At 40.6% G+C, this 12024-nt stretch overlaps 1 protein-coding gene and 1 non-coding gene across 7 annotated transcripts in view; one reads left to right on the top strand and one right to left on the bottom strand.

The window, feature by feature from the left end:
• TAOK3 (TAO kinase 3) overlaps positions 1-12024 on the bottom strand; it is a 210439-nt gene that overhangs the window by 57532 nt on the left and 140883 nt on the right. For all 6 annotated transcript variants that reach the window (XM_039472335.2, XM_010342823.3, XM_074402172.1 and 3 more), the window contains 2 exons: positions 11640-11733; positions 10239-10320 (listed from right to left, as the gene is read on the bottom strand). In XM_039472335.2, coding sequence (XP_039328269.1) covers positions 10239-10320; positions 11640-11733 — 176 coding nt within the window. The remainder of the gene's footprint in view (positions 1-10238; positions 10321-11639; positions 11734-12024) is intronic.
• Positions 9182-9460, top strand: LOC120365182 (small Cajal body-specific RNA 13). Its single transcript, XR_005580190.2, has one exon.

Raw genomic sequence — 12024 nt, 5'->3', positions numbered from 1 at the left:
CTCCTGACCTCAAGTGATCCACCTACCTCAGCCTCCCAAAGTGCTGGGATTACAGACGTGAGCCACTGCACCACACTTTAGTCTGTTCTTATTATAACTTGCCTCAATCTTATTATAACTTGCCTCACCCCCATACACACTATTCCTTGAGAAACAGACTTGTGAATATTTTGTTTTCTATTTCTGTGGTCATATAGTATTCGCCTGAAAATATGCCAGCTTTTTAATTCATCCAGAGGTCAAAATTCTGGCAACTCCATTTTCCCAGTAAGAAAAAAGGTCTCTGAGGAGAGTGAAAATAACTGCCCTAAAGTCCATAAATTCTCGATATAAACATCTCTCACTTTCAAGATTATTAATGATTGTTACATAATCTGGTTTCTTGGTTTCTCAGCCCATAGCAGGTTAGAGAGAGAATAAGAGTGGAGACGTAAAGGGGTGAGAACTGGGAGAGGTAGGGTTACCGCCCATTGTAAAAGGAAGTATCTCTTGAAAGTTCTCTGACAGCCTGAGAGTAGAGAAAGAGAGAAATTTCATAACTAAGAGACCTGTCAACCAAACAAACAAATTATAATAAAACAGAGGTTTGTGGGCTATTTTGCCCCTTATACATAGCCCCTTTTATATAATAAGAGTTCATAAAACAGTGTCTCTGAGCCCTCAGGAAGTGACATTAGGCTGGGCCTATAAGTGACATTAGGCTCACGCCTATAATCCCAGCCCTTTGGTAGGCCAAGGCAGGCAGATCATTGAGGTCAGAAGTTCGAGACCAGCCTGGCCAACATGGTGAAACCCCATTTCTACTAAAAATACAAAAAATTAGCTGGGCATTGTGGTGCATGCCTGTAAGCCTAGCTACTTGGGAGGCTGAAGCAGGAGAATCACTTGAACCTGGGAGGCTGAGGGTGCAGTGAGCTGAGACTGTGCCGCAGCACTCCAGCATGGGTGACAGAAAGGGGGAAAAAAAAGTGAAAGGAGGAAACTTTTTTTTTTAAGGAAAAAGTTCAGTTAGGTGGAAAATTTACTTACGTAAAATTATAATTTGAAGACATTGGGAAAATGAGATATAATGTAGTAGGCCTTAGCTGATGAAATGAATTTAATTTCTTTATAATTTAAGCAGAGAAAAAAATAATAGGGCTCTTGTGAGAAAACAATCTATATGTCTTGTGGTTCTGTATTCTGACTCTGCTATTAGAGGAACTGTGGTTTTTGCTATGGCTTTTATAAAATACCTCTTCCTAGGCAAAGAGTCCTTTCTGAATAAAAAGCACCATTCCCAGAAGCAAGTGTAGCCTGCACATGTCAAGGATGAGAAAGAAAGGAAGAAAGTACATAATTTTCTTCCCCTAGTGCTTACAACTATACAAGAGCTAATCGGTTTTTGGTAAACTTAAAGCTATGACTTAACATCACAGAATTTTAAAATGGGAATGCCTCTAAGAAAATTTTCTGTTTCAAGGCTGAGCATGGTGGCTCATGCCTGTAATCCCAGCACTTTTGGAGGCCAACTCGGACAGATCACCTGAGTCTAGGAATTCAAGAGCTGCCTGGCCAACATGTTGAAACCCCGTCTCTATTAAAAATACCAAAATTAGCCGGGCACGGTGGCTCAAGCCTGTAATCCCAGCACTTTGGGAGGCCGAGGCCGGTGGATCACGAGGTCGAGAGATCGAGACCATCCTGGTCAACATGGTGAAACCCCGTCTCTACTAAAAATACAAAAAACTAGCTGGGCGTGGTGGCGCATGCCTGTAATCCCAGCTACTTAGGAGGCTGAGGCAGGAGAATTGCCTGAGGCCAGGAGACAGAGGTTGCGGTGAGCCGAGATCACGCCATTGCACTCCAGCCTGGGTAACAAGAGCGAAACTCCATCTCAAAACAAAACAAAACAAAACAAAACAAAACAAAAAAAACAAAATTAGGGGCTGGGTGCAGTGGCTCACACCTGTAATCCCAGCATTTGGCGAGGCCAAGGTAGGTGAATCATTTGAGGCCAGGAGTTCAAGACCAGCCTGGCCAACATGGTGAAACTCCGTCTCTACTAAAAATACAAAAATTCGGCCGGGCGCGGTGGCTCAAGCCTGTAATCCCAGCAGTTTCGGAGGCCGAGGCGGGTGGATCACAAGATCAAGAGATGGAGACCATCCTGGTCAACATGGTGAAACCCCGTCTCTACTAAAAATACAAAAAATTAGCTGGGCATGGTGGCGTGTGCCTGTAATCCCAGCTACTCAGGAGGCTGAGGCAGGAGAATTGCCTGAACCCAGGAGGTGGAGGTTGCAGTGAGCCGAGATAGCGCCATTGCACTCCAGCCTGGGTAACAAGAGCGAAACTCCGTCTCAAACAAACAAACAAACAAACAAACAAACAAACAAAAATTCGCAGGGCGTGTTGTCGCATGACTGTAGTCCCAGCTACTTAGGAGGCTGAGGCAGGACAAGTGTTTGAACTTGGGAGGTGGAGGCAGCAGTGAGCTGAGATTGCGCCACTGCACTCCAGCCTAGGTGACAGAATGAGACTCTGTTTTTTTTAAAATAACTAAATAACTAAATAAAAATAAAAATACCAAAATTAGCCAGGTGTGGTAATGCCTGCCAGTAGTTCCAGGTACTTGGGAGGCTGAGGCATGAGAATCACTTGAGCCTGGGAGGCGGGTGTTGCAGTGAGCCAAGATCAGGCTACTGCACTCCAGCCTGGGCGACACAGAAAGACTCAAAAAAAAAAATTTTTTTTTTTTCTTTTTCAAAGTGAGGAAACTTAGGCCCTGAGAAGTCACGTGATTTCAACAGCTAATTAATGGAAGAGCTACGGCTACAACTCAGGCTTTAAAATTTTTTTCTGCAGGGGTGGGGTGGTGGCGGTGGTGGTGGTAGTAGTTATTTTCTTGTGTCCTACTACCATAATTATCTTTCTAAAATACAGGTATGATCATGTCATTCATCATTCACTGCGACAGATACTACATGCCACTAATCCCTCATTCCAACCTAAAATTTTTTTTTTTTTTTTTTTTGAGATGGAGTCTCACCCTATCACCTAGGCTGGAATGCAGTGGTGCAATCTTGGCTTGCTACAACCTCTGCCTCCTAGGTTCAAGTGTCAACCTCAGCCTCCCCAGTAGGTGCAATCTCAGCCTTCCCAGTAGCTGGGATTACAGGCGTGTGCCACCACACCTGGCTACTTTTTGTATTTTTAGTAGAGACGGGGTTTCACTATGTTGGCCAGGCTGGTCTTGAACGCCCAACCTTGGCCTCCCAAAGTGCTGGGATTACAGGCATGAGCCACCACTTTCAGCCCCAACTTTCTTTTTTTCTTTTATTAGGTCTCTGTTGCCAAAGCTAGAGTGTAGTGATGCAATCTTGGCTCACTGCAACCTCCACCACCTGGGTTCAAGCTATTCTCCTGCCTCAGCCTCCCCGGTAGCTTGGACTACAGGCACGCACCACCATTCCTGGTTAATTTTCGTATTTTTAGTAGAGATGGGGTTTCACTATGTTGGTCAGGCTAGTCTTGATCTCCTGACCTTGTGATCTGCCTGCCTCCGCCTCCCAAAGTGCTGGGATTACAGGTGTGAGCCACCGTGCTCGGCCTACTTTAAGTACTGTCGAGAGTAAAGGAATTGAACCCAAACCTTCTTTGTGGTTACAGATCACAAAGTGACTAAGTTTTGCCAATGAGAAGTAGGCAGAAGTTCTTGAGAAAGGCTTTATTTTCCAGAATAAAAAGGCAAGACACAGGAGGAGAAGGTGTTTTACCCTCTGTTCTTTCCCCTTCTTCTTCCTGGCTGGAATAAATGAGTCTTGGCAATGTGGCAGCCATTTTATGACAAAGACATGCTAAGGATGGTGAAGCAGAAAGAAAGAGCTTGGGTTGGGGACTGGGCATGGAGGCTCAGGCCTGCAATTCCAGCACGTTGGGAGGCTAAGATGAGTGGATCACAAGGTCAGGAGTTCAAGACCAGCCTGGCGAAGATGGTGAAACCCCATCTCTACTAACAATACAAAAAAATTAGCCAGGCGTGGTGGTGGGCGACTGTAATCCCAGCTCCTCGGGAGGCTGAGGCAGAGAATTGCTTGAACCCAGCGGAGGTTGCAGTAAGCCGAGATCATGCCATTGCACTCCAGCCTGGCAACAGAGAGAGACTCCATCTCAAAAACAAAAAAAAGAGCTTGAGTCGATGACGACATTGTTGAGCTGCTTAGAGCTTTGTACTGCTTACTCCACCTCCTTTTATAATGTCCTAGACTTCCTGTTACATGAGATAAACTCTTACCTGTTTAAGCCTTTTACAAACAGATACACTCAACATGTTAATGTCTCACTGTCTCTTAGATAAAGTGTAGCTTTTTACAGCCAGGTTCCTGCCTGTATGTCTAGGATTAAATCTGGTCATTGCTACTCCTCCTTCCTATGCAATAGTACATTCTAGGTAATTCTAAACCCAAGAATACCTTTGCCTTCACATCTCCATGTTCTCTCTGCCTGCAATTCCATCCCCTTGTCATTTTTCAAAGCCCACTGTTCTCCAAACCCTTACAACTGGAATGTCCTCAGACTCTTTTAAAAGAACAATTTTGTTGTTCTCAAAAATACATTTGCTTTCAACATTCAAGCAACACAGAAAAATGCATAAAAAAAGAAAATCACCCCAAATTCTACCATCTTAAAATAAATACATAAATATTGTTAAGTTACAGAATATCATTTTAGACATGCCTCTCTCTTAGTGTCTCTTTCTCTCAGAACAATGAATATCTAGAAATCATTTTACATAGGAATCTTATTATACAAGCTAATTTTAAGTATAATCAATTGAATTAAGGCATACTTGAATTTAACAAAATTAGAAGAGACTGAATTAAAACGATTGCATAGGCTGGGCGTGACGGCTCATGCCTGTAATCCCAGCACTTTGGGATGTCCAGCGGGTGGATTACTTCAGCTCAGAAGTTTGAGACCAGTCTGGCCAACAGGGTAAAACTCTGTGTCTACTAAAAATGGAAAAACTAGTCAGACATGATGGCGTGTGCCTATAATCCCAGCTGGTCAGGAGGCTGAGGCAAGAGAATTGCTTGAACCTGGGAGGCAGAGGTTGCAGTGAGCCGAGATCACGCCACTGCACTCCAGCCTGGGAAACAAAGTGAGACTCTGTCACACACAGAAAAATAAAAATAAAACAAATGCTTAATTTTAGTTGTAATTTCTTCACCAAACGAGTTATCTGTTTCTAAAAGATCCTCTAAAGCTAAAAAAAAATTGTTAAAGTCTTTACAAGACTGAAGTTACTTTAGTTCTTTTGTCTATATATTTAAGCAATATTATTAACTATCTACTCTGAAAGATAAGGAAATTAGTATGCATATGCTTTTCCTGTTCCTAGATTTTTCTAATTACATTATTTTTACATTGCAAATGTTTATAACATTTACAACTGTCCTTTAACCATTTTGATAATTTCACTTCAGTTGTTTATTTAAATGGATTAAATGTAAAAGCAATGTTTTAATGTCAGCGCAAAACTGTGTGGAGAAGATGGATTATTGAAAAATACTTGGGAGTAACTAGATAGCTTAACTGGGGGTGGGAAAGGGTAGATTTTTTACCTTATTCCTTATAACAAATTTTTGCGTAACTCTTCCTACTAGCATAAAGAATGTCAAAATAGAAATAGGAAAAAATAAAATCCAAGATCTACTATATATTAAAAAGGAAATAGAAATGGCTTTTTAACATATGAGAAAGATGTTCAACACCTCCCATAATGAGAAATACGAATTAAAACTATAGTGAGAAAAGTTTTCACTGATTTGACTAACAAAGTTCAAAAAGTATCAGTCTTCATATATTCATAGTGGGACTATAAATTGGTACAACTGTTTTGAAGGACAAATGGGCAATATATATCTCAACTTAAAATCCACATTGATGAGCAATTCCACTTCTAGGAATTTATTCTTTAGATATTTTTATACAGGTACAAAATGACATATACACAAGGATATTCACTGCAGCACAGTGTGTAATAGCAAAAGACTGGAAACATCCTAAATGGATTGATTAAACAAATTATGGTCCATCTGAGAATATTATGGAGCCATTAAAAAGAATGAGGTAGCTTTGCATGTAGTAATACAAAGCAATATCCTAAGCACACTGTAAAGTAAAAAGAAAAATCAGGATGGAATGGATTCTACGGTTTGCTGCCATTTGTGCAAAAATGAAAACGATATTTACTTTTATATGCATAAAATATCTCTAGAAGGAGAGGCACAAAATAGGTGCAGTGGTTGCTAGTGAGGTGCCTGGAATGGAAAGGAGATTTATTTTTTATGTTCTACCTTCTCTTCTTCTTTTCTTTTTTTGAGAAGGAGTTTTGCTTTTGTTACCCAGGCTGGAGTGCAATGGTGAGATCTCAGCTCACCGCAACCTCCGCCTCCTGGGTTCAGGCAATTCTCCTGCCTCAGCCTCCTGAGTAGCTGGGATTACAGGCACACGCCACCATGCCCAGCTAATTTTTTGTATTTTTAGTAGAGATGGGGTTTCACCATGTTGACCAGGATGGTCTCGATCTCTGGACCTTGTGATCCACCTCGGCCTCCCAAAGTGCTGGGATTATAGGCGTGAGCCACCGTGCCTGGCCTCTTCTTATTTTTTGAGATGAAGTCTCTCTCTGTTGCACAGGCTGGAGTGCAGGATGATGATCTTGGCGCACTGCAACCTCCCAGGTTCAAGCAATTCTCCTGCTCAGCCTCCCGAGTAGCTGGGACTACAGGTGTGAACCACCACAGCTGACTAATATTTGTATTTTTAGAAATGAGAAATGGGGTTTCCCCATGTTGGCCACGCTGGATTACAGGCGTGAGCCACTGAGCCCGGATCTTCTTTTTTTTTTTTTTAAGACCAAAGTTTCACCCCAGTCACCCAGGCTTGAGTGCAATGGCAGGATCTCAGCTCACTGCAACCTCTGCCTCCCAGGCTCAAGCAATTCTCCTGCCTCAGCCTCTCAAGTAGCTGGGACTACAGGCACATGCCACTGCACCTCACTAACTTTTGTATTTTTTTGTAGAGATGGGGGTTTCATCATGTTGTCCAGGCTGGTCTTGAACAGCTAGGCTCAAGTGATCTGCCTGCCTTGGCCTCCCAAAGTGCTGGGATTACAGGTATGAGGCACCATGCTCGGCCTCATGTTCTACCTTCTACCATATTTTGCCTTTTGGAAATTTGTATGACCTATTCCAAATGAAGAACATACAGCTTCTTTAGCCATGCAAAATAAATAAATATTTTTTTGGGGGGGCTCTTTAAATTCAGTGTTTACCTCCAGCCCTTTTACTAGTTTCTCCAGTCCCTCATTCATTCTTCCTGCCTGCCTTTCTCCCTCTTTTTCTTCTTTTTGCTTCATCTCTAGATTGGCTGGATTCTGTTACTGAGCAATTTTTAAAAGGAAAGCTCCGAAAGGCTGCATTGCCTAAATCTGTGGGGCTTGAAGATCTCAGCTGCCTTTATAATTTAAGAACACCTTGGCTGGCTCACAATTCTTGGCTTATGTTTTCTTTCCCTGAGAACGAGGCAAACATTGCTCTATTGTTTTCTGTCTTTGACTGCTCCTGAAGAGGTAGTTCTGGAGCCAGCTGTTTTTTCCACCCCAAAACAAACTTTTCAATCTGTTTGTATGAATCTTTCAGGGACTTCACCAGGGATATGACTTATTGATCAAAAAAGATCAGTTTCATGGCCCCCACTCTTCAGGAATCTGCTTAAACGTCACCTTGAATGGCCTTCTCCTTACCTAAAAAAACAGCAGCACCTGTCAATCTTGATGCTTGTCTAATTTATTTTTCTGCACAATACATAACATCAACTGGCACTATAACATATATTTCTTTCTTTCTTTCTTTTTTTTGTGAGATGGAGTCTCGCTCTGTCACCTAGGCTGGAGTGCAGTGCCGTGATCTTGGCTCATTGCAACCTCCACCTCCCAGGTTCAAGAGATTCTCCTGTCTCAGCCTCGAGACTAGCTGAGATTACAGGCATCTGCCACCATGCCTGGCTAATTTTTGTATTTTTAGTAGAGACAGGGTTTCACCATGTTGGCCAAGATGGTCTCGAACTCCTGACCTTGTGATCCACTTGCCTCAGCCTCCCAAAGTGCTGGGATTATAGGCCTGAACCACTGCATCCAGCCTATTTATTTATTTTCTTACTACTTCTTGTAAGTTTCACAAAGGCAGGGACTATGTTTTTTACTGTGTACTACTGTATTCTTGTGCTTAGAATAGTGCTTGACATCCAGTAGACAATTAGCAAATGTTTGTTCAATAAATAGCTGACCCATTTGATTTGGTCCATTAAATAAAGACCAAATCAAATAAAAGAAAGATCCAGACACTTATTTCCAGAAAAGTTTTCTTCAGGGCTATCTTTAAATATCTTCTCTCCATGTGTTTTGTCTTCTTTTTCAGGAATAATAGGTTGGCATATATTAGATCTCCTAGGTCTTCCAAATGTGTCATTTTCTTTATACTCATCTTTAGAACTTTTATTTTTTACACTTAACTCTACTTTATTTAGTTAAGCTTATTCACCATTGGAAACATCCTAAATGGGTTGGTTTACTATATGTTCATTGCTTATGATTTTTTAAACTGTTATGTTTTTTCTCTTCCATTTCTTTCTTTACCTTTACCCATTTGCTTTTTACATTTTTTTGTTGTCTATAACCCTTAACTTTAACAAAGCCCAAATTTATTCACTTATTTCCATTTTTTGTTTAAACAGATGGCGTTTTCACTCTGTTGCCCAGGCTGGAGTGCAGTGACACAGTCATGCCTCACTATAACCTCAAAATGCTGGGCACATGAGATCCTCTTGCCTCAGCCTCCTGAGATCCTGAGATTTTAGGCATGAGCCATCATACCCAGCTCCACATTTTTTCCCCTTTTATGGTAGTAATTTTTATGTCCTTGTTTTTTGTTTGTTTTTAAGATCTTGGTCTACTTCAAAGTAATAAAGATATTCTGTGTTTCTAGTGTTTTGTTCTGATTGCCATTTCCCCCTAAGGAAACATGAAATCGTTGTTAAAGTATACAAAGTAGTTCATGTTTAAAACATGTAAGGGCTCCACAACAAAGGCGAACAAGATGAAGCCCTTTGTCCTGTTGCTTCTCTTCTTACCATCCTCCTGTGGCCTACTGCTCACAGGAAAGAAAAAACTTAACTTGTCACCTAGTCAAGGAGTTCTTCAATTATAAAGGCAGACATTTTTAAGCTTTACAAATTGAGGCAATACAACTCTTCTGAGTTTTTCTTAAAAACAAGCAAACAAGTCACTGTTGCCACGGTGGTAATGACTGGGCTATGTCATTATCTATCCACCAACAGTAAGAGAAGCTTTGCAGTCGAGATACTGTTGAGCAGATGGAGTGTTTTCTGTTGGACACTAAGTACTGCTACAAATTTAAAAGGAAAAGAAAAAAAAAACAAACAAGCAAACAAAACTGCTCCACAACAAAAGCCAGCCATTCTAGAGAAGGAAGAAACAAAAAGGGTTGAAAAGCATACATGCAAAAAAGGATTAAAGAAATCTGGACCATCGTGTGCCAAATAAGAAAACACTTCCACTGTAAAAGATTTCTACATACTACACTGATATCGATGCAACACACTGCCTATGTATAAAGTCTACAGTAAAATATTACATGAAAAGAGATGCTCAGAAATGTGATAGTTAAATCAAAGAAATGTGGTTAACATGATACTCTTATCACTAACATGTCATAATACTATGTAGATGTCTATTCTATATAGTTATCATATACCTTCACTGCCCAAGGATTTGGCAACAACCTAACTGAAAATCCCAGAGCTGATGTTTGAACCACTGGCCAGCTCTGTCCTGAGACCACTGGATTAATGTTTATGCAGATGTTAGGCCCAAGAACATCACAATGATGACTTGAGTAAGGAGGAGAAATATTTGTCATAAGGCAAAAAAGGAACAGGGAGGGAGGGGAAAAATGGAAAAGATAGGGCCAAAGCTATCCACAGGGAATGCATAGCACATACATTGCAATAATCTTGCTATTTCTATGCCTAGCTACTTATCTCTGGATAAATGACAAGGCAGCACATTCTAAACTACTTTGTCATGATGAGCTGCCACAGGAATGATTTACTATATTCCACTATAACATGACTTTAAATCCCCCTCCTCAAATATAAACTTGAAAAATTACCCTTAATAGTTCTGCTGATGTTGGCCTTTCCTGAGGTATTTTCTGCAAGCAGTAATCAACAAATCTCCTAAAGGAGTCTGTCCTGTGTGTGCAAATACACAAAAGAAAATAAACTCAGGGTCTGTAGAGCACATTGATTACTTAAAACAATTTTCATTAAAGGGAAAATTTTGCATTTTAGGAGATTTTAAAAAATAAAACACTTTGGAATATCAGGAGAACTGGACCATTTTCAAGTTATGATATCTAAAATTAATTCTTTTGGATGACTGAAGACACAGTTTCAAGTTAATCAACATATAAAAACATGTTAATATATAAGTAAGGTCAAATCATAATATATAACAGAAAACAAAAATACTATGTTTATATAAAATAGTTTTATATGGCTGGGAGCAGGGGGCTCACACCTGTAATCCCAGCACTTTGGGAAGCCGAGGCAGGCGGATCACCTGAGGTCAGGAGTTTGAGACCAGCCTGACCAACATGGGGAAACCCCATCTCTACTAAAAATACAAAATTAGCTGGGCGTGGTGGTATGCCTGTAATTCCAGCTACTCAGGAGGCTGAGGCAGGAGAAACGCTTGAACCCAGGAGGCGGAGGTTGTGGTGAGCCAAGATTGCACCATTGCACTCCAGACTGGGCAACAAGAGCAAAACTCCATCTCAAAAAAAGTTTTATATACATTTTTCTCTCCAAAGACAACAATTCACATAGTCTCAACTCTATATTCTTAATTACCAATTGTTAACTCTTCTACTACCCACAATCCAAAATGAAGTAGTTAAATTTGAAGCACGACGGATGGATAACCCAAGAATAAGCTTCCTGAATAAAAATACTTCCTATCTTACAAGTTCCATTTTACCTACTCTTCTTTGATATTACCCCTTTTAAGATAACTCTTGTGGCCCAAATAGTTATAAAAGTATCATAATTTTCAGCAAGGAACAATGTTTCTGAATAGATAGCGTATGTTCTATCTCAACACATTTAAGTACACATATAGTTAAAAAAAAAGATAACTGGAAAAATAATGATGTCATAGAGGGCCCCTTATCTCTGCAGAAAAGTGATGTCAGCTGAGATGATTTAATACAAGACCATCAGGACTTGGGAAAGTAGACTTGTTAGGAGGGGAGCAGGGCATGTTCCCTGCAGGATTTCAGTGACTAGACACATTAAGAACACAGTGGAAGCCACGGTGAAGGCAGAAATAAATAAATCTCTACGTGTGGGCATGTGCGGACATCGGATGCTTGTGAGGCATCAGTGTCACAGCAACATACAGTGAAGGAACGAAATGCTTTCTAGGTCAGATATTTAAAATGTAATTTAATAAAAATGCCAAGTACATATGGTGACTTTCCTAGAGATTTAAAATGATAGCAGAGTCTTACCATTCATTAGACTGTAACGTTGGGGAGTCATTCTGGGCAATGTGATATAAGGCACTCATTGCATTCATATTGAAAAGGGGGGGCTTCCGTTCCGCTGGAAGAGGAAAGAAACAGGATAAAGCAGTTCTTGAAGGAAATCAGGCAGACAAAAATAAGAAACTATAAGCAAAGCTTTGCTGCTAAATCAATAGCTCATTACTGTCATCATGCCACATAATCCACTTATTTTAATCTCTAAGGTTGGCCCAAGATAGCCATTCAGAAGAAGCTGCCGGACATTAAATGTACATTGGCAAAGATCCTAACAGAACCCACTTCAAAAGAGTGAACAGGATTTTTTTTTTCACATATCTTTAAAAAAAGTGGCTTTCACATATTTTCCCAC

Source organism: Saimiri boliviensis, chromosome 7, assembly GCF_048565385.1.
Source record: "Saimiri boliviensis isolate mSaiBol1 chromosome 7, mSaiBol1.pri, whole genome shotgun sequence".
In the NCBI taxonomy this organism is placed as follows: Eukaryota; Metazoa; Chordata; class Mammalia; order Primates; family Cebidae; genus Saimiri; species Saimiri boliviensis.
Note: the sequence above shows the minus strand (reverse complement) of the source record. Positions and strands in the feature narration are given on the sequence as shown.